This window comes from Moschus berezovskii, chromosome 24 (assembly GCF_049115385.1).
Source record: "Moschus berezovskii isolate FMDL1 chromosome 24, NW_MosBer_1.0, whole genome shotgun sequence".
Lineage (NCBI taxonomy): Eukaryota > Metazoa > Chordata > Mammalia > Artiodactyla > Moschidae > Moschus > Moschus berezovskii.
Window position 1 is genome coordinate 12,140,191 of NC_142483.1, and position 27,014 is coordinate 12,167,204.

At 63.2% G+C, this 27,014-nt stretch overlaps 2 protein-coding genes across 8 annotated transcripts in view; one reads left to right on the forward strand and one right to left on the reverse strand.

Annotated features, from left to right (window-relative positions):
* The first annotated feature begins 550 nt into the window (after positions 1-550).
* On the forward strand, positions 551-26,689 carry STAB1 (stabilin 1). Of its 7 annotated transcripts, XM_055413986.2 has the most exons (70): positions 551-738; positions 975-1,135; positions 5,300-5,436; positions 5,774-5,889; positions 6,094-6,179; positions 6,251-6,320; positions 6,712-6,807; positions 7,066-7,176; positions 7,415-7,611; positions 7,817-7,947; positions 8,119-8,243; positions 8,528-8,607; positions 8,792-8,929; positions 9,069-9,209; positions 9,352-9,414; positions 9,713-9,826; positions 9,903-9,956; positions 10,196-10,276; positions 10,625-10,783; positions 11,192-11,254; positions 11,494-11,589; positions 11,836-11,922; positions 12,209-12,320; positions 12,776-12,962; positions 13,070-13,163; positions 13,266-13,424; positions 14,763-14,858; positions 15,386-15,481; positions 15,624-15,671; positions 15,820-15,950; positions 16,106-16,217; positions 16,602-16,679; positions 16,770-16,868; positions 16,997-17,095; positions 17,175-17,306; positions 17,560-17,688; positions 17,849-17,905; positions 18,286-18,369; positions 18,804-18,999; positions 19,116-19,211; positions 19,304-19,349; positions 19,442-19,518; positions 19,662-19,787; positions 19,938-20,011; positions 20,138-20,212; positions 20,432-20,554; positions 20,801-20,848; positions 21,060-21,137; positions 21,251-21,397; positions 21,770-21,910; positions 21,984-22,043; positions 22,284-22,460; positions 22,544-22,630; positions 22,743-22,892; positions 22,988-23,044; positions 23,124-23,325; positions 23,667-23,816; positions 23,900-24,004; positions 24,129-24,236; positions 24,345-24,538; positions 24,631-24,775; positions 24,855-24,988; positions 25,075-25,240; positions 25,311-25,420; positions 25,503-25,622; positions 25,703-25,852; positions 25,932-26,036; positions 26,115-26,264; positions 26,347-26,463; positions 26,539-26,689. In XM_055413986.2, the coding sequence occupies exons 2-70, from the start codon at positions 1,055-1,057 to the stop codon at positions 26,593-26,595; spliced, it is 7,710 nt and encodes a 2,569-aa protein (XP_055269961.2). In that variant the 5' UTR covers positions 551-738; positions 975-1,054; the 3' UTR covers positions 26,596-26,689. The 7 variants fall into 7 exon arrangements, with proteins under 7 accessions (XP_055269961.2, XP_055269963.2, XP_055269964.2 ...); XM_055413988.2 differs by lacking the exon at positions 551-738 and having other exon boundaries at positions 914-1,135; XM_055413989.2 differs by lacking the exon at positions 551-738 and having other exon boundaries at positions 915-1,135; positions 26,118-26,264.
* NT5DC2 (5'-nucleotidase domain containing 2) overlaps positions 26,604-27,014 on the reverse strand; it is a 43,049-nt gene continuing 42,638 nt past the window's right edge. The window contains exon 13 of the mRNA XM_055413992.2: positions 26,604-26,943. Coding sequence (XP_055269967.1) covers positions 26,682-26,943 — 262 coding nt within the window. The 3' untranslated portion in view covers positions 26,604-26,681. The remainder of the gene's footprint in view (positions 26,944-27,014) is intronic.

Sequence of the window (27,014 nt, forward strand, 5' to 3'; positions counted from 1 at the left end):
TCCCCCACCAGTATCGGCATGGTAAGAGGAACGACTCATTCATTCATCCCACCAACCTGAACGGAGTCTGTGTGAATCAGCCAGACTCCGTCCCTGCTCGCCCATGGCTGACGTTCCAGCAGGGGATGGAAAATAAATAAACTGCTGTTCGCTGGTGGCCAGTGCTAGAAGGAGGTGCAGGCTGGAGACCTCTGACCTGAGGCTGAACTTTGTGGTGAGTCTTGTGAGGATCTGTGGCGTAATGGCTGTGCCAAGGGAGCTTACTCTATGCTTAACAGAGTGTTGATAGAAAATCCTGTGGTGGAGCAGAGTAGGGGGATCAGGCAGCAGATGGGAGAGGCCAGCCTGGTGTGGAAGGGGGTGCAGGGGGAAGCCTCAGGACTGCGGGGAGACTGGACTTGGGCAAGAGGGCTACTGGCAGTGGGGGTGCCCCTTGGGAGAGGGCATGTAGCGGGGATGGGGATCCGGGGGTGGTGAAGGCTGAGTGGGCAAGCTCAGTCAAAGGTGAGCAAGTGAAGCTGGGCAGGTGAGGGGGAACAGCCTCCACTTAACACAGAGGCTGCCAGGTGCCCTCAGCAGCTGGACAGATGGAGGCAGGCAGACCCGATTCTGAGGCTGCCCTCTCCCCAACCCTCCAGAACCCTCCAGAGCCTCTGAATGAAAGGGCTTGTAGGTGCTTGGGGTAGTGAGTTGTCTGCATCTGCACCTGAATGGGCTTTGCCAACTGATACACCCCAGGTTTGTGGCTAATGGTGGGCTTGGAGGCTGTGGTGCCAGGAGGAGGGTCCCGGGCCAGGAAGCCCCAAGCAGGGCCCAGGCATCCATGCAGGGGTCAGTGGCCAGCACCTTCCCTTCCGCCTGCAGCCTGCTGATATGCAGGAGGAAATCCTGGCGGGTTCCTGTGGGGGGGAGCTGGCGGGGCCTCCCGGCTGCTTTTAAAGCGCCTACCCGCCCCGTCCTGTCTGCTCGCGAAGTGCCTGCCTCCTAGAGCTCGTTCCCCACACCGCTGCCCTGATTCTGTCCTGGACAACGTGCCCGCCAGCCGCCACCGGCCATGGCAGGGCCCCGTGGCCGCCTCCTGCTCTGCTTCCTGGCTCTCTGCTCAGCAGGCCTCAGCTTCGTTGGAGGGCAGAAAGTGAGTACGAGCTGGTCACTGGGGGGCGTGATATCCAGGCTCTCCTGGCCATGGTGGGAGCAAGGAGGGTGTGCTCATGGAGCAGGCCCGGGGCTGGTGACACACAGGGCAGGTTCTTCTTGTCTGACCTTCTGTGAGCCGGATGGAGGGCTGGGCTCTTGTGCCCACTTCCCCAGGCTGAGGTCTGTGTTTTTGCTGCTTTTGGGGTGGCAGGGAAGGTCAGTCTTCCCTCCTGTCTCTGGCTAGCCAGCCAGGTGGTGCGGGCAGCTCTCCCAGGGCTCCCCAGCCTGAGGATTGGGGGTATGGAGCCAGGCCCATCCCCCTGCCTGAAGTGAGGCCCGGTTTCTCTGTGGCCCTGGCTTGGGGGTGGGAGATGTGATCACCCCCAACCTCGCGGAGCTGACAAACTGAGAGGCTCACATGGGCCGTGTGTAGGCATGCTGGGTGTGTGTGCACGTGTGTGCGTGCCTGTGTCCTGCCCTGAGAGTGCCCGGAGGCACAGTGAGGTCTATTCATACCCAGTCCTCCTGGGCAAACAGCAGCCACCAATCACACCCTCACATCTAAGAGCAGCTGTTCGCCAAGTACACAGCCCTGGGCACAGGGACGTCATGCCTTCGAATCTTCCCAGTCCCCGAGCAGTGTGCCCTGTTCTCCGCCTGAGGCAACCAAGGCCCAGGGATTATAGAGACAGGTTAATCCTGCTCCAGAGCCACGCTCTGTGAGTCCCGATCCGGCCACGAGGAAGGAGCCGACAGGGTCCAAGAGTACGGCTGTCGGGTTCACGTGCACAAGCCCCCTTCCGACCGCCTGTCTGCAGATCCGCCCATTGCGGGGACGTTATCCCGACTGGAGTTTCTGTAAGAGCCCCCTCCCCTCGGCGTGGTGACAGTCCTTGAATCACTGACAGGCAAACTGAGGTCCCAAGAGGGAAAGGACTTGCCCAGGGCCCCACTGCCAGGCAGGACCAGGTGGGGACCCAGGCCCCGTGCCACCGTGGGGCTCACTTATTCACCTGTGGTCCCTCAGAAGGGGCAGGGAGAGGGACCTCCCCAGCTTCAGGGCCAGGTCAGGTTCAGGGACGGGCAGATCTGAGGCTGAAGAAGTTGGGGAGATGGTGGTGGAGCCAAGGGCGTCAGGCCATGCTGAGCCCTGCACGTGGTTCCTGCTCCCTCCCTGCCTCAGCTTCTTCATGTGTACAACACAAGGGAATTTCAAAGCCCACCTCATGTCCTTGTGACAGGGGTCTTTGCGGGGATACTCAGGCTGGGAGGTTTTCTTTGTCACATGTGTGCTGCCTGCTAAGTCACTTTAGTCGTGTCTGACTCTTTGTGACCCCGTGGACTGTAACCCACCAGGCTCCTCTGTCCATGGGATTCTCCAGGCAAGAATACTGGCATGGGTTGCCATTTCCTTCTCCAGGGGATCTTCCCGACCAAGGCATTGAACCCGTGTCTCTTAGTCTTCTGCGTTGGCAGGTGGGTTCTTTACCACTGGCACCATCTGGGAAGCCCTTTCTTGTCACAGACCACCTGTAAATCTGCCTTTGGGGCTGGGGCTCAGCCAGTCAGGGCAAGGGAAGCAGGCCCTGGGGATTTTGTCAGGAATGTGTCAACGCTGGCCTCTCAGCACTTGGCACCTTGTGTAGCATGAGACTCACTGTGAATAGTAGGAAATTGAAGTTCTGAGGGGATGGGATGACTTCTGGGTCACAGTTAGTGAGAAGTAGGACTCTGACACATGGAGGTTCAGGCAGTAGAGTCAGGGAAGTCTTCCTGGAGGAGGGGGCTTGGCACCTGCCTATTCAAGTCTCACCCAGTGCCCCTTCTGCTGGGCACATGCTGATGCAAGGGAAACCTACAGTCTTCAGCTATGATTTGAAGGGAGAGGGACATTGATATACAACACAGAGAAGTTTGGGGATCCCTTGGTCTTGAGGGAGTTTGGGTTTTGGGCCCTAGACCCCAGCTTGGGGGAATTTCTTCCATCTTCTTTCAACAACTTAACACCACGTGTCTCCTTAACTTCCCCAGCAGTGTCTCTGTGGGAAGCAGACATTGCAGAATCAGTTCTGGATTAGGACAGGGAGGGGGGCAGTGCCCGCCCGGCTCAGACGGGTCCTGAGATGCCCTCGGGAAGAAGGGAATCTGATTCAGCACTCGGCTGGGATCCAGCTGCACTCCACCCAGTGGGATCAGTGCTGAGGTTGTAGGCCTGAGTGCCCACCTCCAGTGAGGTCCCAGAGGGGTGTGATTTGGTCACTGGTTTATTCATCCACCCATCACCAATTTACAGAGGCAACATCTCATGAATGTGTACCCACTCCACCAACAGGGCACAGGCTCCAGCTTCCTCCCGTGCTGGTAACTCACGCCCTACTTAACGGAGCCCCCTTCTGTACAGGAGTAAGGGCGGTGCCCTCTCGCTGGTCCCCAGGCCCCTGGTGATGGCGCTGGCAGCTGTGTCTGGCTGGCCAGGTGGTCCTCAGGGGAACCAGCTGCGTGCCAAGCCTTTGCCCTGAGCCAGCAGCTGCCTGGCTGGGAGTTACCCAACTTCCTAGTCCCTCCCTGGGTCAGCAAAGCCCGAGTGTCAGGATGGGGAATGAGACCGCAGCATCCAGCCTACAGCCAGCCCGAGGCCTCCCACAGCAACTTCCCTCTTTGCAGACCTCAGAGGGAGAGGAAAAGGCCAAATCACAGCAGCGGGGAGAGGCCCCAGGCCCTTCATGTTCACCAGAAAGGAGTTCAGGCACTATTTCTCCTTTTCTCTCGCTTGGAGAGCCACACATCTGTGATGTGTTCTAGGAAAGAGATATTCTGGGTTCACTCCCTTTGGAGTGTGTTCAGCACTTTTCAGATGGGAACTTCTCAGCTTCTCCAGGCCAGGCCTCAAGTCCCTGAAACCTCTCCTCATCAAAATGTTCCTCCCTGGGGTCTCTCCTCCACCGGCAGCTGGGAGTGTTGCTCAGGTCAATGCTGGAGAAAGTTGGAACATTGTTGCCATAATGGTAGCCCAGTGGTTGTGGACTTGGGGGAGCTATGACAGACCCGCAGGTGGGACTTCAGGGCTTTCTTGGCACTTGGATGACTCTCTTCCCCTGTCCCCTGCTCTGTTCTCCGTGCAGCAGCCAGAGGACCCTTTGAAAACACAAGTGAGTCCTGGCGCTCCTCTGGACTCCACCTCCCCTCGCTGACCTGGTCTGAGCCCCTCTGCCTGTCTCTGCCTGATCACACCTGACTATTTGCTTCTTCCCACTTATTGGCTTTTGCCTCTCCTGTCTCCTCTGCCAGGAGCACTGCCTCTGATCAGTTTTCATGCATCCTGCAGGTCCCAACTCAACTGCCACCTCCCTGGGACGCCACGTGGATCCTTTCAGCTCCCTCACTGCCAACACTGCCTGCCTAGTGATGGGCAGTGGCTCCCTGGGTCCCAGCTGGCATGTGGGGTCATGGGTTAGGCCTGGACCAGGGCTTGGGGCCGCTTGGCCCAAACTCAGACTCCCTCCCACATGCCTGCTCACGTGGGTCAATTGCAGGCATGGTGCTGGCTGCTGGGCCTCTGACCTGAGGGAGCAAGTAGGGCCCTCAGCTGGCAGAGGGGGTCAGTCAGCACAGAGCTAGGGATGTGCTCAGAGCAGCGGGCCAGCGGGACGGCCAGCCCCATGGCGTGTGGCTGAAGCTCTCGTCCTGCCTGGGGTGGGGATGGTTGTGGCCACGTTCCGCTCCTCAGCAGTGTCTGTCACTTGGTGTTTATACTTAAATGAAAGGTGAGAATAGGTTGAGAGTCTCTCACTAGGTTGAGAGTCTAGGTTCAAGTCCCTGAGTGGCTACAGGTGAGGGCCATTTGCCTGAGGTTCAGTTTCCTCCTCTGAATCACCCAGAATGGAACAAAAATGCCAGATGCCCTTTATGTCAGAAGGCAGAGACTCAGGCTTCTGTGCGTGCCTCCGGGCCCCCAGGCAGAGCTGCATGGCTGTGGACATAGGGACGCACTGTGGCAGGGGACAGCCTGTGACAGGCAGTGTGCCCCCAGACTCAGGGCCTCCTTGATGAACAGATGGGGAATCAGCGCCTGGAGAGAGGGGTGCTCGGCCTCGCTGTGATCACAAGTCCTGACTGTGTGCAGGGTCCATGCCCCTCACTCCAAACCTTGCCCGTGGCCCAGGTCCAGTCCAAACGCTGCGATGTGAAGACCAAGTTCGTCACTCACATACCCTGCACCCCTTGCCCTGCCATCAAGAAGCGAGTGTGTCCCTTGGGCTGGATTCGGGCCTTTCCGGAGAAGATCTCACAGGACTGCCGGTGCGCATCCCCACCGTTGCTTGCTTCCAGGGATGTCCTGTGGGGTGGCAGGGGACCAGGAGGGCCTGGCAGGCCTGGGGAGTGAGGGCAGGGATTCACTCATCTACGTGTCTCTTGGCCCCTCCAGCGGGACAGAGGTAGGCAGGGAGAAAGGACTAAGAGGCGGGCCTGACGCTATTTACTGAGCGTCTGCGGCGGACCAGGCCTTGTGCTCAGCTCGGGGCCAGGAGGGAAGGGATGGGACGAGTAGTAAGAGCCGCAGAACCCAGGGTGGGGAGGCTGGGCTGGGGCTGCCGCAGGGGGCAGTCATATCACCCTGCCCATCCTTGGTCCTGAGATACGAGGTCCAGCTGGGGGACTCTCTGTTGTCCATGAGCGGCTGCAGCCTGGAGTGCTGGAAGGACGTGGTGCAGAAGGCCTGCTGCCCTGGCTACTGGGGGTCCCAGTGCTACGGTATGGGGGGGGCCCGCCCTGCCTCGCCCGCCCCTGCTCGCTGGCATGCCCCTTCATCTGGCTTGTTTCATGCACAGCTTGGCCACCTGACTCTGGCTGCCCCCAGGGGAGGGACCACGTCTGGGGCTGCCCAGAGCTGCTGGGCTTGGGCAAACCGGGGGTCCTTGGGACAGACCTGAGTTCTATGTGTGGGGGGGTCCACAGAGTGCCCCGGCGGTGCCGAGACCCCATGCAACGGCCATGGGACCTGCCTGGATGGCATAGAAGGGAATGGGACCTGCGTGTGCCAGGTGAGGGCCCGGTGGCATTGGGTCGGGGGGAGCGTGAGGGGCTGCGCTAACTTGGTGCATCTCTCCACCAGGAGAACTTCGGTGGCTCAGCCTGCCAGGAGTGTCGGGATCCCAACCGGTTTGGGCCTGACTGCCAGTCAGGTGAGCACTGGCCCAGCAGGAGGGCAGGGCCGGTGTCCACTTGGGGGCCAATGTCGACCCAGTCCCTCCAACCAACCACTGTCAGATTCCCTCCCAGCCGTCCAGCCTCACACATCTCTTCTGGGGACATGAGCTTTGCTTGATCACATCTCTAGCCCTTAACATGCTGTTCTTGGAGGTCTCCTCCAGGAACCCTTCCCTGAGCCCCCAGACTAGGCCAGGTGCCTGCCCTGGGCTCCTACCTCCCCTGCGGTCCTGCCCCACTCCTCTGCCATCTGGAGGTCGTGCCTGTGGGCACTGAGTCCTGGAGATGCAGAGGGCAGGGGCTCGACATCCCCGTGTGCCTGCCGGGTGGGGCCAGGATCCCACCTTCCCTGCATGCCCCTCCCAGTGTGCAGCTGTGTATATGGCGTGTGCCGCCACGGGCCGCGTGGGGATGGAAGCTGCCTGTGCTTTGCTGGATATGCTGGAGCCCGCTGTGACCAAGGTGAGCAGCTCCTGGGTTAGCACTCCTCACCAGCCAGAGCAGGATGGGACCTCTGCCTGCAGCCCGCTTCCTTCAAGAGGCCCACAGCTGGCTGGGGGAGGGGGTGTCAACTGAAGCCTTCACCGCCCACAGGCCCAGAGAGGGTGGGGCCCTAGCCAGGGTCACACAGCAGAGTGGGCAGAGCCTCTTTGCTCCAGTGTTCCTCCCCAGCCTGGAACCTGGAGCTGCTGCAATAAAGCCTCTCCTTTCTCCACTCAGAGCTGCTCACATGCCAGGCCCTGAACTGTCCTCGGAATTCCCATTGCTCTGAAGAGGCCCCCTTCTGCAGCTGCCTGCCTGGCTACACCCAGCAGGGTGGCAAGTGCCAGGGTAAGTCAGGGGTCTCGAGGAGGCCAGGGCCTCAGCTCAGGGAGAGCATCCTTTTAGAACAGCAAGTACAATCTGGCCATTTTCAGGGAGGGAGAGCTGTCCCCGAGGGAGGGAAATAGGGCCCGTCCCCAAGGTGTGGATCAGCCTGTTCACCGTCTCTGGGCCATCCCGGTTAGAGGCTGCAGAGGGCGGGGCCCCTGGGGGCCCGGCTCACGTGGGCTCTCTCTCTGCCCCGCAGCCTCCGACCCCTGCCAGCCGTCACCCTGCTCCCCACTTGCCCAGTGCTCTGTGGGCCCCAGAGGACAGGCCCAGTGTCGCTGCCCTGAGAACTACCATGGGGACGGGACGGTGTGTCTGCCCCAGGACCCGTGCCTCACCAACAACGGCGGCTGCCCCAGCAACTCCACCTTGTGTCTGTACAGGAGGCCAGGCCAGGTGAGCTAGCGGCCCCCAGCACTCCCCGCACTCACTCTGGCTGTGGGTCAGTCACGGCTCTCCTAGGGGCCTCAGCTGCCCCATTTATAAAATGAGAGGAGGATGACAGCCTGCTTCTGGGAGGGTAGCCGTGGGGGCCCAGTGGAGCTCTCTGGGTTCTCATGGATGTGGTGTCACCCCCACCCTCCCCGGCTGGGCGGGCCAGGCCTCCTGCTCATGTAAGCCAGGCCTGGTCAGCATTGCCCACGACAGCTCCGCGGGCTGCTTCGCCCACTGCTCTGCCTTCTCCTGTGACCGCTCAGCCACCTGCCAGGTGACCCCTGATGGGAAGACCAGGTGAGCACGGGGGTCTCGGTCTGGGCCCCAGGGACAACGGACAGGACCGCTGGGCTGGGGCAAGTGTGTGCCCGTGCAAACCTCAGGGCCTGTGTGGATGGTGGGTGAGGGTTGGAAGGGGGAGCCTGGCCATGCCCCCCCAACCTGACTGGTTCTTACCCACATCCCCAGCTGTGTGTGCAAGGAGGGCGAGGTGGGGGACGGGCGTGCCTGCTACGGACACCTGCTCCACGAGGTGCAGAAGGCCAGCCAGACGAGCATGTTATTGCGGCTAAGAGGCACCTTTGCCATGCTGGGTGTGTGGCCCTGCCACCTGCCAGAGACCCCGCCCCTCACACCCAGCATCCGTGGTGGACTCTCTGGAGATGCCTTGTTTCTTTGCCCAAGAGCTGTAGAAGCAGAGCATGGGCTGGGTTGGGGTGCATGATGGAGGTGGGAGCTAGCCACCCAGATGCCGATGTCCTCATTTACCCGAGACCTACCCCAACCTCCCCCCGCCCCGCCACAATGCTCCAAGACCCAAGACTGATGCCTGTGGGCCTCCCAGACCCATTCTGACGTGCCCCCCTCCTGCCCCAAGACCAGGGCTGCCGGGAGATCCTCAGCACGTCGGGCCCGTTCACTGTGCTGGCACCACTCGTCTCCTCCAGGACCATGAACGTGAGCCCCCGCCTCCACCCTGGACCCACCCCAGGCTGAAGGGCCCGGAGAGTGTCCCCACCGCTCATGCACTCTGGGGACCAAGCCCTGGGAGGCCCCCTGTCCCCCCATTGCTCGGGCGGGGTGGCACAAAGAGGACCACCTGCCCTGGGCCCGCTCGGCACCCCCGCCCCTGTGCCCGCAGGCATCCGTCGCCCAGCAGCTGTGCAGACAGCACATCATCGCCGGCCAGCACATGCTGGAGGAGGCGGGGACCCAGGCTCCACGCCGGTGGTGGACGCTGGCCGGGCAGGAGATCACTGTCAGTTTCAGCCGCTTCAGGGTAAGCAGGGGCCTCGGCCTGGGGACCAGAGGAGTCACAGGTGGGGAACACAGCCCAAGAGGAGGCGTGGAGGCGGACAGAGCCTTAGGACAAGGGGTGGGTGTTTGGAGTCTGAGTCAATGATCTCATGTCTCGTCAGAAGTATACCTACAAATACGAAGACCAGCCGCAGCAGACGTTCACCATCCACAGGGCTAACTACCCAGCAGCCAACGGCCTCTTCCACGTCGTCACTGCCTTACGGTCTCAACCCCCACCGGAGCTCCCTGAGGACCCCAAGGTAAGCTATTGTTCCCCCAGCCTTGTGCCGCTGGATGATCTCTGACCTGTGCTGAGTTCAGAGAAGGCCCCAGGGTAGCTCTGGGCAGGGCTGGAGCAGAGCTCCTTCCCCTCTGGGCCCTCACGCTGGTGCCTTCTTACAGAGGACCATCGGCCAGATCCTTGCCTCCAATGAGGTGTTCAGCCGGTTTGAAACCATCCTGGAGGTGAGTCTGGGGGAAAGGTCCCAGCCCATCTGATCTTTTGGGCCAGGATCCCTTATTGCCCAGATTGTAGCCCCACAGTGATCTGGGTTTCCGGAGTAGGACGAGCCTTGGCCCATGCCCCCGTCCCAGAACCTGCCCATCCGCATCCTGAGGCTCTGTGGTAGCGTGAGCCCATTGCCAGTGTCTCCCACTTACTCCTGGTGGGCGTTCCCTACAGACTGAGCAGCGCAGGGCCCAGGCAGGACTTAGAGGTAAGGGCTGGCCACAGAGCCCCTTAGCCTCTTTCTCACTGCTACAGAACTGCGGGCTGCCTTCCTTCTTGGATGGGCCCGGACCCTTCACAGTCTTTGCCCCCAGCAATGAGGCAGTGGATGGCTTGCGGGATGGCCGCCTGGTCTACCTCTTCACAGCGGTAAGCTCACCAGAGAGAGGGGTCTGGGGACGCAGGCCCAGAGCCTTGAGCAGCCAGGACCGCTCTCTCCTGCCAGGGTCTCTCCAAACTGCAGGAACTAGTGAGGCACCACGTCTACAACCACGGCCAGGTGAGAGGGCCTCTGGGAGGGTGGCCAGCTGACACCTGCCTCTGGGCCCTCAGAGGGTTTGTCTGCAGAGTCCGGTCTTCCCCCGGGCCCCCTTCTCCTCCCCACTGCCATCTGGACTCTACGGCACAGGGAAGAGTCTGGGGACCAAGGTGGTAGCCGCAGGTCACCTGGGCAGGACTGGGCATGGCCCCAAGGTGTGGTCAGTGCCCGGCCTAAGGCCACCCTCTCCTCCACCCCAGCTGACTGTTGAGAAGCTCATCTCCAAGGGTCGGGTGCTCACCATGGCAAACCAGATCCTGGCTGTGAATATCTCAGAGGAGGTGAGCTCCACAGGGATGGACCAGTGGAGGGGCTGGTGATGACCAGCCAGTGTCAAGCCTCTTTCAGACCTGCTGTTGTGCCTTGAGCCCTTTGAGCCCAGGCAGGCCCTGGTGGGGGTCACGTGGGAGCAGGCACAGCCCAAATCCCTCTCCTGGGTCCCAGCAAACTCGGGGGGCTCCGTGTGGCAGAAACCTCATGGATCAGGGCGTGGAGGCTGGAGCAGTTCTGCCAGGGCAGGAGACGTTGCTGGGGGGCAGTGAAGAGGTGGCTGGCAGGGTGGGCCTCAACAGCGCGATGAGTGCCGAGGTGGGAGCCAGGCCGAGGATGCACTCCGGGCTCTGCCACAGGGGCGCCTCCTGCTGGGACCTGAGGGGGTCCCCCTGCGGAGAGTGGACGTGCTGGCTGCCAACGGCGTGATCCACATGCTGGAGGGCATCCTGCTGCCCCCGACCATCCTGCCCATCCTGCCCAAGCTCTGCAACGAGAAGCAGCATGCGGTCGTGGCAGTGAGTGCCTCTTACGTGGGGGTCATCTTCCAGGGAAAAGAGGCAACTCTTCTAGTCCTCTAGAGAGTGCGTGGCTCTTGGACTCGGGTGTAGGCCCCACAGTTTGGCCTGGATGACCCACGCCCAGCCCTCAGCAGTCCTCCGGACAGACCCTTGGCTGTCACTCATGCCTTTCCACCCTGTTCCCAGCCTCCTCGCCCAGGCCTCAGCTGCTCTCACACGAACTCTCTCACCACAAGGCCTTTACCCTCTTTCTTCTTCCTGGGATGCCCCCTCCCCGCCTCCCCTGCCCCTCCTGTGGTGACTCTTCTCCTATCTCAGGCCTTGCCTCAGTGCCACTGTCTTAGGGTTTGCTAAATAAACAAACCATGACTAACCCTTCTCCCCTCCTCCCCCTACCCTGCCCAGGGCTCCTGTGTGGACTGCCAAGCCCTGAACACCAGCACATGTCCCCCCAACAGCGTGAAGCTGGTGAGCATCCCCTGGCCCAGTCATTGGGGGCTGACTCCTGACTGCCCAGCGAGGTTTCTACCCTGGGTCAGAGTGGGGAAGCTGGGCTGGGAGACTCGGCTGGCCCTGGAGGCACATCTCCACTGACAGTGGAAGTGCCCAGCCCAGGGGTGGGGGTGAGGTCCTTTGACCAGGGCTGCCTGGCAAGGGGGCCGGCCCAGGACCCCTGCCCGCTGACCAGCCTGGCCCGGCCCACCCAGGACATCTCTCCTGAGGAGTGTGTCTACATCCACGACCCTACTGGGCTCAACGTCCTGAAGAAGGGCTGCGCCCACTACTGCAACCAGACCATCCAGGTAAGCCTGGGCACGGGACGCTCGCTCCCTGGAGACCCAGGGTGCTGGCTTCTCCTCGGGAGCCCCCCAGGATGGCTGAGTGGGCTGCCATCCTCAGAGAGCTGTGCTGCATCCTAATGGTGGAAAAGGTGTCCCAGAGGGGCCTCGCCCACCCCTTGCTGCAGACACGGGACCAGGGAGCAGAAGCCAGCTGGACCAGGGGGTCAGCGTGGCTCTCAACAGACCCTCAGATGTGTTCTCTTACAGAAACGTGGCTGCTGCAAAGGGTTTTTTGGGCCTGACTGTTTACAGTGTCCTGGGGGCTTTTCCAACCCCTGCTACGGCAAAGGCAACGTGAGTCCTCTCCTGCCCTGGCATGAAGGGTGGGGGGATAGGGGCGCCTAGGTTGAGCAGAAGTCACCCATGAACCCTCCAGGGCCAGGTGCCTTTTAGGGGGCTGGTTCTTTTGGCAGCGTCCGTGATTCAAGGTCTCTTCCAGCCGGAGGCCTTCTGCAGGGAGCAGGAAGTCTTCTGCGGGGAGCAGGAGCACAGAATTAGCCTGTGGGGAGAAGGGGTGTTGGGGGAGAGGGTGTGGATAATTGCCTCGCAGTGACTGTTCTTGCCTCCTGCCCACCCCCAGTGCAGCGATGGGGTCCAGGGCAGTGGGGCCTGCCTCTGCTTCCCAGACTACAAGGGCATCGCCTGCCACATCTGCTCCAACCCGAACAAGCATGGAGACCAGTGCCAGGAAGGTGAGTGGTCCTGGCCAAGACTCCCTACCAGGGAGATAAAGGGTCTGCTTGCAAGGTGGGCTGAGGACTCCCAGGACATGAAATAGAACCTCAGGAAGAAGGGTTCAGGCCACGTACCATGGAGAAGGTTTTGGAAACACAAGCAGGTGTCTGTTTGATCCATGCCGGAAAGACAACCATAATTCAATCTAAAGCATGAAGGGTTTAGGTCAGACACACAGAAGAACTTTCTGATGGTGTTGGGAGCAGGGCAGCTAGAATAGGGTGACTGCAAGCAATGAATTGCTCTGCTCTTGTTTGTTTCTCTCTCCTTTCGAGTTTGGGATGACTTGACTTTGTGACCCTGCAGTCAGACCTTCTCTGGCTGCTCCAGTCCCAGCATTGCCCAGCTGCGTCCTGGCTCCCAGCCAGCCATGCCTCTGCCTCAGTTTCCCTGCTCCATCTGCTCCTTGCAGACTGCGGCTGTGTCCACGGTCTATGTGACAACCGTCCAGGCAGTGGGGGAGTGTGCCAACGTGGCACGTGTGCCCCAGGCTTCAGCGGCCACTTCTGCAATGAGTCCACGGTGAGCTGTGGGTCCACGGAGCAGGCCCAGCAGTGCCACCCACACGCCCGCTGCGTTAACCAGGGGGGTGTCTCCAGGTGAGGACTTGGGCTCCCTCTGTGCCCCCACCTGCCGTGACCGTGCCTGTCAGTTTGCTCAGAGCTCCCTGAGGCTCACTGGAGGCCCTTTGTTCACCCACCCCCAGGTGTCTCTGTCTGGATGGCTTTGAGGGTGACGGCTTCTCCTGCACACCCAGCGACCCCTGCTCCCGCCCAGACCGTGGCGGGTGCTCAGAGAATGTGAGCCTGGCCCCTGCCCTGAAGGCCTGACCCACGGGCTAGAGGTGGGACTCCCTCGTCCCCAGCCTGCCACCCTGAGCTCTTCATCTGTGGCTCTCACAGGCTGAGTGTGTCCCTGGGGCCCGGGGTGCCTACCACTGTACATGCCACAAGGGCTGGAGTGGGGATGGTCGTGTCTGCGTGGCCATCGACGAGTGTGAGTTGGACTTGCGAGGCGGCTGCCATGCTGATGCCCTCTGCAGCTATGTGGGACCCGGGCAGGTGAGCTTGGCAGGCCTCGAGAGAGCAGGGTGGGGTGGGGGTGGGGGGACTCTCCCCCAGCTCATCTGGCTCTAGCAACATCCACTCTAAGAACTCAAGCTCAGGGTCTCAAACCTCAGACACAAACGAGAGTCCAGTTCTGAAATGTTGAGTTGTACAGTCTGAAAGCAGCAGACAGGTGCTAGATGCCAACATGGAGATCACAACAGTTTGAGAGGAAGGTACGGTCCAGTGCCAGTCTAGGGCAGCGTCGTTTCCCGACCAGAAGGCTGTGACTCCTGCCTCTCAGGGGTGAGGACTCTCATAACCGAGAATCCACAAGTTCTCTGCTCTAACTGGCCGCTAGAGCTACTGTCTTATGGCGAGTATCTCATCCAGTCGCTTGCTGGTTTCCCACAGGTCACCAGGCACCTGTCACATGCTAGTCACTGTTCTAGATGTAGGGATTCAGTACTGAGCAAAAGCTTGAAGAGACCCCTGCCCAAGGACAGTGACGTCCTGAAATCTTTAGACTCGTGAACATCCAGCTCTAGGACTTGGGAGTCTCAGACTCCAGTCACAGGCTCTCAGAACCTGAAACCTTCCCCTGTGAGGCCTGTCAGGCCTGGTGAGCCCGAGGACTGGCTAGCATTGAAGAATTGAACATGCAAGCCGGGAGGCCTGGCCTGGCTGTGTCAAGGTCAGCCTCTGAGTGGCCCAGGCTGGTGCAGGGACCCTTGGGGCTCCCTCTGCTCCTGGACCACAGCCATGGGGCCTCAGCAGAGGCACTCAGGTAACCTGCGAGCTGGATGCGAACTCCATCAGGAGCTTTCGAGTTCAGAGCTGAGGATGGAGTAAGCAGCTGGAGGTGCCCCCAACATGCAGAGAGGGGCAGCTGAGATCTGGGGAGTCTCACTAGCGGCTGCCCTGCAGTGTGGACCAGCCCAGGGACACTGGCATTTAGCGGGGAGAATTGGGGCAGCCAAGCACGGTGGCGGGGTAGCAGGTGGGATCCCAGCCGCCATCCCTGGGCTGGCCTTGGCGGGACCTGCCTACTCACCACACGCTGCAGACCTAAGCAGCCTGGCCGGCCCCAGGCTCCATGGGAGGCCCCTCCCCCCCCCCCCCCCCCGCACCCGACAGCATCACTTCCTGGGATTTTTCCCGAGAGCCTGTCTCCCCTCAGGGCCTCAGTCTCTGCACTGGAACGTGACCGTCTGAGGGTGGGGCTGGGAGAAGCTCCTCAGGGGTCTGAACAGGCCTCTCCAGAGGAGCGCGCCCATTGGGGGCTGAGCAGTCGGGGAGGAAAGGGTTTCATGCTTCTGGTAAGACGAGGCTCCCTGCCGCCAACCTCTCCAGAGCCGGTGCACCTGCAAGCTGGGCTTCGCGGGAGATGGCTACGTGTGCAGTCCCATTGACCCCTGCCGGGCGGGCAACGGCGGCTGCCATGATCTGGTGAGGGGGGCCCTGAGAGGTCTCCGTGCCCAGGGGAGGCATCGGGGGGTGGGGGAGGTTGGCCCCAGCAGTGTCCCTGTCTCCGGTCAGGGTTGGGATCCTTCTGTATCCCAAATCTGAACCCTGTCACCTGCTCGCCCATAACACAGAGCTTTGAGGCCTCCTTATGAAGGCCACACCCCTGCCCAGACTCCACCCCCACTGCCCGTCCTGCCTCCCTGGCCCACACCTTTGGCCTGGCTAGCTCCTCCTGCTCTCAGCTCAGGCTTCGCCTGAGGGCCCGGCCCTCCCAGCTGCCCCGTCTGTTGTGGTGGGTCAGTGTGACACATGTCAAATGCTCACTGGTCTTGGGGGGCAGGGCCAGGCCCAGCAAAGGAGCCACTTGAGCACAGACTGGGTGAGGGAGAAAGGGGTGGGTAGGCGGACAGACAGGTGGACGGGCCAGGGTGGATGGAGAGATGGGGGGTGCTAGCCTGCTCGCCGCGCGGGTGCTGGACGGAGGCCGTGTCTCTTCCTTTCCACCCCAGGCCACCTGCCGGGCAGTGGGGGGAGGCCAGCGGGTCTGCACATGCCCTCCTGGCTATGGGGGTGATGGCTTCAGCTGCTACGGAGACATCCTCAAGGTGAGTGGTTCGCTGCTCTCCGACAGGCGTCCTCTCGTGTACTTGGCGGGTAGGGAGGGTGGTGGGGCAGTGCTCAGGGTCCCCAGGAAGGGGCTCAGGTCTGGCCCTCGATGGGTGACTTCAGCTTTTCCTCTCCCTTCAGGAGCTGGAGGCAAATGCCCACTTCTCCATCTTCTACCAGTGGATCAAGGTAGGATTGGGCAGAATGCTGGGGCTGGGGACTCACATCCAAGCCACGTAACAGCTGGAGGTGGAGGGCAGGCCCGGAGGCTAGGGGCTGCGATCTCAAGGTGTGGCTGCCTTCATGACTCCTGTACCCCTGCACACCGTGTGCGCAGGGGGCCGGTGTCACTCTTCCTGCCGACAGCCGAGTCACAGCCCTGGTGCCCTCGGAGTCTGCCATCCGTCGGCTGAGCACCAAGGACCAGGCCTTCTGGCTTCAGCCAAGGATGCTGCCGCAGCTGGTCAGGTGGGCTGCCAGGGCTGGGATCTGGGAGGGGGCTCTCGTGCGAGACCCAGCCCCTCCCCAGAGGTCCTCAACTTGGCATCTGTTCACCCTTTGGGGTGAAGTGTGTAGGTTACACTAACCTGGTTCCATGGCCCCCCTAAACCGTGTCCCCCCAGGGCCCACTTTCTCCAGGGCGCCCTGTCTGAGGAGGAGCTGGCCCGGCTGCATGGGCAGAATGTATCCACCCTGAACCCCACCGTACGCTGGGAGATTCACAACGTCAGTGGGGTATGTGGTGGGCTTTGGACAGAAGGGGCCCTAGGGGCTTGGGGGTGATTCGAGTGGTAGCTGCCGGCTTCCCAGCCCAGGGTCCCCTCGCCATGCCAAGGCCGAGCCCAGATGCTGTGCTCAGGACACATTTGCTGCTGGGCAGCATCTTCGGGCTAGAGTGACTGCCCGGCTGGGGGTTGTCTGTCCATCGTGGTCTGCATGTGCACAGCTGTCCCCTCATGCCTGGGCCCCAGCGAGGGTCTGTGTGCCCATGTGGTCGGTCCTGAGTCTGAGGGTGTTCAGGTCGGTTGGGTACCTTATGGCCAGCAGCCTCTGTCGGTGCTATACCCACTCTCAAGCGTCTACCTGTGTCTACCTGAGCTCTTCCCTTCTGCCTTCCAGAGGATCTGGGTGCAAAACGCCAGCGTGGACGTGGCTGACCTCCTTGCCACCAATGGTGTCCTACATGTCCTCAGCCAGGTATGGCTGGAGGGGGGTGTGTGCACAGGGAAGTTTCTAGGCAGGCCAAGGGGCAGGGACGTGCTGACCAGCCCCCGTGCTCCGTGCCAGGTCTTACTACCTCCAAGAGGGGATGTGCCGGGGGGGCAGGGGTTGCTGCAGCAGCTGGACTCGGTGCCTGCCTTCCACCTCTTCGGGGAGCTGCTGCAGGTAAGGGTGGGCGGAGGTGGGGCATCTGGTCGGGGGCACCCTCCCTCTTGCTGTGGCCAGGCTGCTGGCTCCCAGGGTGGGGACTGAGGGCAAGCAGGCCACCCCTGATACCTGCCCCCTGCCCCTAGCACCACAGGCTGGTTCCCCAGATTGAGGCCGCCACCGCCTACACCATCTTCGTGCCAACCAACCGCTCTCTGGAGGCCCAGGCCAACAGCAGCAGCCTGGTGAGATCACCGGGGCCGGGGCCATCAGGGCGGGCGAGACTCCATCTCACGGCCCCTGAGCGTCTCCTCCTCACTCCAGGCCTTGGACGTCGTGCGACACCACGTGATCCTGGGCGAGGCGCTCTCCACGGAGGCCCTGGGCAAGGGGGGCCACCGCAACTCCCTCCTGGGGCCCGCCCACTGGCTTGTCTTCTACAACCACAGTGGCCAGGTTGGCACTGGGCAGGGGGTGGGCAAAGGAGACCCTGCCCTAGGCACCCTACTCCTGAACACCCCTTTCCTTTGGAGATCCCCCCACCTGGGCACCTCCAGCCTGAGGTCCAGGGACGGCCTATCCTGGGAGAACCGCCCCCCAAGTCCATAGGGTTACGCCAGATCTGGGGCACCTCCCTGGCCTGCAGTCCCTGAGGTAAGGGTGGGGAGGGGGTGGGGAGAGGGGTTCAGCCTCTGCCCCCCAACCCCAGCCCGAGGTGAACCATGTGCCGCTGGAAGGCCCTGTGCTGCAGGCCCCTGGCCGCTCACTCTTCGGCCTGTCGGGGGTCCTGACGGTGGGCTCAAGCCGCTGCCTACACAGCCACGCCGAGGCCCTGCGGGTAAGAGGCCGGGCGGCAGGGGGCAGTGAAGAGCTGGAGGCGCTGGCTAGCGGGAGGAGCGCCTGGGGAGGGTGGGAGAGCTGTTAGCCTACGGAGGAGGCCAGGTGGGTTTGAGCCCTCGCCTCAGGACCGCCTAATCCTCTGGCCTCTTTGTCCTCAGGAGAAATGTGTGAACTGTAGCCGGAAATTCCGCTGCACTCAGGGCTACCAGCTGGAGGTGAGAAGGGCCCCAGCTCATTCCGTCCCTGCTCCACCGGCTCTCATGCGCCCGAGGTGTCCAGGCTCCCCAGCCCAGCTCTGCTCACCCAGGCGTGGGCTCCTGGACAGTGTGGGTCACTCGACTTCCCTGGAGGCCCGGAGGCCTGGGTCAGGTCTGCCCAGAGGAGGCCTCACCCAGACTCACTCGGCCTGCGGCCCACGCCTGGGTCTCGCCTGTGATCTCTTCCTGGAGTCTGTCCTGCTTCTTCTTTGACCCTTTTGCTATTTATCCTGCTCACCTGTCTCACCGGCTGTTCACTGTAATCTGTCTGCCTGCCCATTCACCACCTTGCCTCTCCCTGACCACTGGCTGAGCCCTCTGCCTGTCCCCGTTTCCAGGACACCCCCAGGAAGAGCTGTGTCTACCGGTCTGGCTACACCTTCTCCCGGGGCTGTTCGTACACGTGTGCCAAGAAGATCCAGGTTTGCCCTGAAACAGGCCCTCTGCCTTTGACCAGAGAGGAGGAGGTGGGAGGGGATAGGAGGCCAGAGTAGGCTTCAGGGACAGTGGCGGGGGCTGGGATGGAGATGCAGTCGGGAAGCCACAGCCTGGAGGAAGGGGAGGGGAGCGAATTCTGAGGTTGGAGAGGCCGGTGTGTGTCCCTGAGGCCACGTCTCCAGGGATTAGGGGTGCGGAGGGGGAGAAAGGGCTCAGTCTGGAGCTGACTGCACCAGCCAAGCCCTGGGGGCAGCAGTGGGGCGAGCTGCGCCCCGCACTGTGGGGTCCCGCCTGGCCCTCCTTTCAGTTCTGCTGCGGAGGCTTGTAGAAGGCAGGCTCCATTTCTCCCTGGCCCCAAGATGCCCGACCCTGCCATCCCCCACGGTTTCCTACCCCCTGACATCCTCATGCCCCGCAGGTGCCTGACTGCTGCCCTGGCTTCTTCGGCACCCTGTGCGAGCCGTGCCCGGAGGGTCTGGGCGGTGTGTGCTCGGGCCATGGGCAGTGCCAGGACCGGCTCCTGGGCAGCGGGGAGTGCCGCTGCCATGAGGGCTTCCACGGGACCGCCTGTGAGATGTGCGAGCTGGGCCGCTACGGGCCCAACTGCACTGGAGGTGAACCCGGGGGACAGGCAGGAGAGGTGGGGACGCCGGCTGAGGGCAGCGGGCACGGAGACCCCAGAGCAGGGCACCGGCTGACGCCTGTCCCCCCCACCCCGTCCTGCTCCTAGTGTGCGACTGCACCCATGGGCTGTGCCAGGAGGGCCTCCGCGGGGACGGAAGCTGCGTCTGCAACGTGGGTTGGCAGGGCCTCCGCTGTGACCAGAGTGAGGAGCGGCCCCCTGGGGAAAGGGGCGAGTCCTGGGGAGGCAGTTCCGGGGTCCGCATGCTCAGAACTATCATCCTCCTACCCCTCCAGAAATCAGTGGCCCTCAGTGCCTGCAGAAGTGCGACCCCAATGCCAAGTGAGTGAGCTCGGCCCCGGGGCCGGTGGGCAGGGGCGCTGGGGCCGGGGTGGGGGCCGGCAGACCCACCTGAGCTGTTGCTGTCCCCCCAGCTGTGTGCAGGACTCGGGTGCAGCCCCTGCCTGCGTCTGTGCCGCGGGGTACTCGGGCGACGGCGTCTCCTGTTCAGGTCCAGCCACTCCACCGCCCCAGAGCCCTTTCCACGCCCTTTAGCTCCAGCCTCTGTGCCCTCTGGGGTCTCCCCTCCCCTCCTCCTGGTCCCTGCTGGCCTGCACTCCCCACTCACCGCTCTCTGGGCCCATCTGCCCCCAGCCGTGGACCCGTGTATGCGTGACCACGGCGGCTGCTCTCCCCACGCCAACTGCACGACCGTGGCGCCTGGGCAGCGGACGTGCACCTGCCTGGACGGCTACACGGGCGACGGGGAGCTGTGCCAGGGTGAGACTGGGGTCCCCCACCAGGGCCAACATGGGCTGGGGGTCTGGCTGAGGGGCACATGGGAATGTGGGTGCTGAGATTAGGGGGCGAGCACCTGGACGGATGGATGGACAGAGGGGCCACTCCTCATCCCAGCGCCTCTTCCCCCAGAAGCCAACAGCTGTCTCATCCGCCACGGGGGCTGCCACATGCACGCCGAGTGTATCCCCACAGGCCCCCAGCAGGTGAGACAACTGGGGGAGCGCACACTGGGGCTGGGCTGTCCCCCACGGGGCAGGGTGCTCCTCGAAACAGGCCCTGGGAGGGGTGCGCCTCCATCCAGCAGCCCCTCTGACTGGGATCTGTGACAGGTCTCCTGCAGCTGCCGTGAAGGTTACAGTGGGGACGGCATTCGGGCCTGTGTGCTTCTGGACCCCTGCTCCCAGGTCAGGCCCCAAGGGTACCCCTAGAGTCAGGGAGGGGCCTGGGAGGGGTACCAGCTTCCTGAGCCCCGGTGGGGTCCTGAGAGCCTCTGAAGGGACAGCCACCTTTGCCACAAGGTCAGGTCTGAGCAGGAGGAGACAGGGCTCTGGGGCGTGGACAGGGAAGGTTGGGGCCGAGGAGGCCTGGGAGTCACTGCTGCCTCTGTCCTGTCCCCACCACAGAACAACGGGGGCTGCAGCCCCTATGCCGTGTGCAAAAGCACGGGGGATGGCCAGAGGACGTGCACCTGCGATGCAGCCCGCACCGTGGGGGATGGCTTCACCTGCCGAGCCCGCGTCAGCCTGGTACTGACGCCTGGGGAGGACCCCGGCCCGACCCTGCAGTGCCCCCCATGGGCCTGAGCCATGGCATTGGCTATTGCTCCTGGGCCCGACCCATGAAACCCATTCTGATCCCAGAGCAGACCGCCCTGGCTTTCCTTTCCTCATCTCTGCCTTGGCCAGACCTTGGGCTCCCGGTGCTGGGACAAGCACCAGCCCTGAACACAGGCTGACCAAACTCTGAGCTGACCCTTGCCTTCCCTGCCTCAGGAGCTGCTTCGGGACAAGCACGCCTCCTTCTTCAGCCTCCATCTCCTGGTGAGTGACCAGCTGGCCTCCACATCCTTGGTCCAGCCTGGGTCTCTCTGAGCTACAGGTCCCACCTATCTCTGGGCCTTGATAGTCTCATTTGGTCAGAAGCTGGCTGCTGGTTTGGTTTCTGAGTCCAGGTCTTCCCTGGAAAATCAGGAGAAGCAAGTTGGTCCCCAGTCGCCCTCCTTCCACTCAGGCCGTTGCCCCCTCCCCTCAGGAATACAAGGACCTCAAGGGGGACGGGCCCTTCACAATCTTTGTGCCGCACGCAGACCTGATGACAAACAGGTCACAGGTAACTCAGCCCCGGAGCAAGGCTGGGGAGGGCTGGGCCTGCTGGGCTGTGGGCACTGCCTGGGCAGAGAGGTGGCAGAGAGCCCCCTTGTACCCTCATGACTCCCGCTCCAGGATGAGCTGGCCCGGATTCGCGCCAACCGCCAGCTTGTGTTCCGCTACCACGTTGTTGGCTGCCGGCAGCTGCGAAGCCAGGAGCTTCTGGAGGAGGGCTATGCCACCGCCCTCTCGGGGCATCCGCTGCGCTTCAGCGAGAGGGAGGTAGGCCCAGCTCCGCCCGCCCCCGACGTGGGCTGTCCACAGACCCAGGACTCCACTGCTCTCTGGGTCCTCGCCTGGGCCCTGCACCCGTGCCTTCAAGACCCTCTCACCTTCCTAGGCCGGCTTTACTGACAGGGAGATGACGCCAGCCCTGGATACTACCTACTACCAGCCAGGGGCTAGTCCTGGTCTCAGGACTTCTGAGTTTGGCCCCATGTCCGTGGGGCTCCCACCAGCCAAATCCAACAGCTGTTTCCTGAGGCAGGAGGCGAGGCCTGCCCTCTGCCTTGATCCTGCCCACTTCCTTCCCCAAGACTCACCCAACCAGGCCCCCCACCACTTGGCTTCATTCCGTCCCGGGCCCACCCCCAGGGCAGCATCTACATCAATGACTTCGCCCGTGTGGTGAGCAGCGACCAGGAGGCTGTGAACGGTGTCCTGCATTTCATCGACCGCGTCCTGCTGCCGCCTGAAGTGCTGCACTGGGAAGCTGACGCCACCCCAGCTCCGCGGGTAGGACCTGGGTGCGGGCCTGGGACCCTCCCTCCCCTCCTGAGCTCGCTGCTCACTGAGGCCCTGTCCCCAGAGAAACTTCACGGCTGCTGCAGAGACCTTCGGTTACAAGATCTTCAGCGGCCTTGTGAAGGTACTGCCCCCATGTGTGAGCTTTCAGTGTGTGCTGCGTGGTGTGTGTGGGTGACTGTCAGTGTGTGTGCCCATGTGCCCGCACACCTGACCACACGCATGTATGTTCATGTGTGTTGGCCTGGGATGGCTGCAGAGGAGAGTGGCTGGTGGGAAGGTCACCCGGGTCCCAGGAGCCCCTCCATCAGCCCACTGGCCTTGGCCGGGGCTGTGACCGCCCACCACACCTCTCTCTCACCAGATGGCTGGCCTCCTGCCCCTGCTTCAAGATTCCTTCCACAGGCCACTCACCATGCTGTGGCCCACAGATTCCGCCCTACAAGCCTTGCCTCCCGATCGCCAGGTCTGGCTCTACCACAAGGACCACCGCGACAAGCTGGCAGCCATTCTGCGGGGCCACGTGATCCGCAACGTCGAGGTGGGTGCATCCCCAGAGCGTGGTCCCTACTGCCTGCCCCTCAGGCTGCCCACCCAGCTCCAACCATGGCTCCATGTGTTCAGGCCTTGGCATCTGACCTGCCCAACCTGGGCCCCCTGCGCACCATGCACGGGACCCCCATCTCCTTCTCCTGCAGCCGTGACCGGCCGGTGAGTCTGGGGAGAAAGCTTGAACGAGGGCGGCGGGAGGCAGTGGCCCGGAGAGTGGGGGCTGCAGTACACCTCTGACGCCCCCCGCCCACTCCACACCCCTCCCCGGCAGGGCGCGCTCACGGTGGGCGAGGACGCCGCCCGAATCGTGCAGCGACACCTGCCCTTTGAAGGGGGCCTGGCCTACGGCATTGACCAGCTGCTGGAGCCGCCTGGCCTTGGTGCCCGCTGTGACCGCTTCGAGACCCGACCGCTGTGGCTGGTGAGGGAGGCCAGAGGCAGAGGGGGATGCCAAGGCCACTTGGCACTGTCCTGTCCACCCACTTGACTTGCCATGTTGTCTTCCTTTCCTCACAGAAAGTCTGCAGCATTTGTGGGCTGGAACCCCCCTGTCCTCCGGGCTCACAGGAACAGGTAAGCGCTGGGCGCTAGGTGGTGGGGGTGGGCAGGGCCCAGCAGGCGCAGGTTTGCAGCCTGATCCCTCTTGGTCCAGGGCAGCCCCGAGGCCTGCTGGCGCTACTTCTCCAAGTTCTGGACGTCCCCTCCGCTGCATTCCTTGGCCCTGCGCAGTGTGTGGACCCGGCCCAACCACTGGGGTCAGCCCCAAGGCCTGGGCAGGGGCTGCTACCGCAACTGTGTCACCACCACCTGGAAGCCCAGCTGCTGCCCTGGTCACTACGGCAGCGAGTGCCGAGGTGAGTGTCCTGAGGCTGCAAACTCTGCCAACCGGCCCTCCCAGCCCCCAGGACGGCCGGGAGCACAGCTCTGGCTGTTGAGTCTCAGAATGCAGCTGAGGGTGGTCAGGCTGGGGGTGAGTGGACCCGCAGGAATGTTCTGAGCAGAGGTGCGTGTGTAGGTGGTATAGGACCTGGTGGACTGGGCTAGGGGTCTGGGTGTTCTCCAGGGCACAGGGGCTGCTTGTGCCAGAACCTCCGCTGCCACTGGGTGGAGGATGGAGTGTGTCCAGGCTGGGGGTGCATGTGCGGGGCTGCTGACGAGGCCCCTGACCTCACCTCTCTCCTCACCCCTCCCCGAGCTTGCCCTGGCGGCGCCAGCAGCCCATGTAACCACCGCGGCACTTGCATGGACGGCATGAGCGGCAGCGGACAGTGTAGGTGCCACGCGCACTTCGCCGGCATGGCCTGTGAGCTCTGTGCCCCGGGAGCCTTCGGGCCCCTGTGCCAAGGTAGGCTGTGTTGCCTGGCCCTGCCCTACTCCCTGACCTCCTTGCCTGTGTGCCAACACCATCCTGCCTGTCCCTCTCCCCAGCCTGCAACTGTACCTCCCACGGCCGCTGTGACGAGGGCCTGGGGGGCTCCGGCTCCTGCTTCTGTGATGAGGGCTGGACAGGGCCACGCTGTGAGGTGCAGCTGGGTGAGTGGGCCCTGTGCTTGTGCCCACCCTGCACACACCAGTGCGTGCCCCAATTGCACACTCGGATGGGAGTCCAGGAGGGCAGCCACTAACCTGGATGTGTGGGGTGGGCCCTGGGGGACAGAGCTGCAGCCTGTATGTGCTCCACCCTGCGCACCCCAGGCCGTGTGCCGCGCTGGCAACAGCTGTGAGTGCAGCCTGGGCTATGAAGGGGACGGCCGCACCTGCACAGGTGAGCAGGGGTGGAGGGCCCGCTCTGCTCCCCTCCTCCCTCGCCTCGCCCCTCCTCCCCCCCCCCCCCCCCCGTCCCCTGGTCCAACCCCCTGCTCCCCACCTCCAGTGGTGGACCTGTGCCAGGATGGGCATGGCGGCTGCAGCGAGCACGCCAACTGCAGCCAGGTAGGCACAGCGGTCACCTGCACCTGCTGGCCAGATTATGAGGGCGATGGCTGGAGCTGCCAGGCCCGCAACCCTTGTGAGGACAGCCACCGCGGGGGCTGCAGTGAGCACGCCGACTGCCTGAACACTGGGCCGGTGAGCAGGGGGCAGCCAAGCCATCGTGGAGGGGGGCCCCAATTTTGGCTGCCCCAGGCCCTGAAGAGTGCCCACCTGCTCCCCTGCCCCAGAACATGCGGCGCTGTGTGTGCCACGCTGGCTACGTGGGTGATGGACTGCAGTGTCTGCTGGAACCCGAGCCGCCCGTGGACCGCTGCCTGGACCGACCGCCTCCCTGTCACGCAGACGCCGTGTGCACTGACCTGCACTTCCAGGGTGCGCTTCCCCGCCCCCTCCCCGCCCCCTCGCTTTAGCGGGTGGTGGCCCACTGACCATGCATCCCTCCCCTCTGCAGAGAAGCGAGCTGGTGTCTTCCACCTCCAGGCCCCCAGTGGCCCTTACGGCCTGAACTTCTCCGAGGCTGAGGCGGCTTGTGCGGCCCAGGGGGCTGTCCTTGCCTCTCTCCTTCAGCTCTCCGCTGCCCAGCAGGTATGTGGGGCCTGGGTCGGGAGCCAAGCCTGTAGGGCCCTTTTGAGTTGGGCCTTGGGTCTCAGCCTCTGCTTCTCCCATTACAGCTGGGCCTCCACCTCTGCCTTGTGGGCTGGCTGGCCAACGGCTCGGCTGCCCACCCTGTCGTCTTCCCCGCGGCAGACTGTGGGGATGGCCAGGTGGGCGTGGTCAGCCTGGGCGCCCGGGAGAACCTCTCGGAGCGCTGGGACGCCTACTGCTTCCGCGTGCAAGGTACGGCCGCGCCCCAAGCCCGCTCGCTTCTGTCTCTCCCCGGTGACTCACTGCGCTGCCTTCCCTGCAGATGTGGCCTGCCGATGCCGCGATGGCTTCGTGGGTGACGGGACCAGCGTGTGCAATGGGAAGCTGCTAGACGTACTGGCCACCACTGCCAACTTCTCCACCTTCTATGGGGTACCCGGGGGCCAGGGGTGTGGTGCAGCGGGGATCCTTGTGGCGGGAACCCGCCCACAACCCCACGTCCTACCATCCCCAGATGCTACTGGGCTACGCCAATGCCACCCCGAGGGGTCTCGAGTTTCTGGACTTCCTGGATGACGAGCACACCTACAAGACGCTCTTCGTCCCTGTCAATGAAGGTTTCGTTGGCAACATGGTAACAGGGAGTGCAGGGAGGGCAGGGCCGATCCTGCTTGCTGTGGTTGGTCCACGACAACGGCTGTGCTGTGCCCATAGACCCTGAGCGGTCTGGACCTGGAGCTGCACGCCTCCAACACCACCTTCCTGAGCACCAACGCCAGCCAGGGCACCCTGCTTCCCGCCCACTCGGGCCTCAGTCTCGTCATCAGCGACCTGGGCCCTGGCAACAGTTCTCGGGCCCCTGAGGTGAGTCTGGAGGTGGTCCCTGCCCTGCTGGCCCAGCCCTCACTGATCACCACTGGGCCTGACTCCGGTCTCCCTACAGGTCCCTGGGGCAGTTGTGGTCAGCCGTGTCCTTGTGTGGGATATCCTGGCCTTCAATGGCATCATCCACACTCTGGCCAGCCCCCTGCTGGCGCCCCCACAGTCTGTGAGTTGAGCGTGGACAGGCAGAGCAGGGAGGGGTGAGGGGCCGCTCCGGCCAGGTCCCTGATGCTCTCCTCGTTAGCAGCAGGCAGTGGTGGCCCCGGATACCCCGCCTGTGGCAGCGGGCGTGGGGGCTGTGGTGGCTGCTGGAGCCGTCCTTGGCCTGGTGGCCGGAGCCCTCTACCTTCATGCCCGAAGCCGGTCCACGGGCTTTGGCTTCTCTGCCTTCCAGGTAGGTGGGCTGGGGGCTAAGGGAGGTATGGGGTCTGGGCCGGCAAGGCTGCTGAGGTCTCACGACTCACCTGCCTTTCTAGGCGGAAGATGATGCTGCTGACGACTTCTCCCCGTGGCAGGAAGGGACCAGCCCAACTCTGGTCTCCGTCCCTAACCCCGTCTTTGGTAGCCATGAGGCCTTTTCTGAGCCCTTTGAGGTGAGTCGGGGTCTGGGGGGGTGAGAAGGGGGACCCAGTCCTGGCCCAGACGCTAATCGACAGTCCTCCCCTCAGGACTCGCTCCTGGAGGAGGACTTCCCCGACACACAGAGGATCCTCGAAGTGAAGTGACGCAGAGGCACGAGGGACACGGCTTTTATTGCCCGGAGAGGGCGGGACAGGTGGGGCTGGGCCTGATGCAGACAATAAAGGTACTCTCAGCGGATGTGCGCCATGTCACCAAGGAAGGGCGTCTTCATGCACCCGGTGCAGAGCTGGTCCATCCAGAGCGGCGCCTCGTGCTGCAGGGGAGTGCGGCGCGGGTAGAAGGTGAAGTCCACGCGGTAGTTGAGCAGGCAGCTAAGGGAGGCCATGTAGAGGTCGGAGAAGCGCACCAGGCGCCGTGAGAAGTAGGTGGGGTTGTGGAAGGTGCGGAAGATGCTCCCAAACTGTGCGTTGAACAGGGCTTTGGTGACACACCTGCCGAAGGAGACATGGTCACTCGGGGGGCTCCCAAGGGGGCGGGGGGGCCTCCTGCCCGGGCCCCCCAC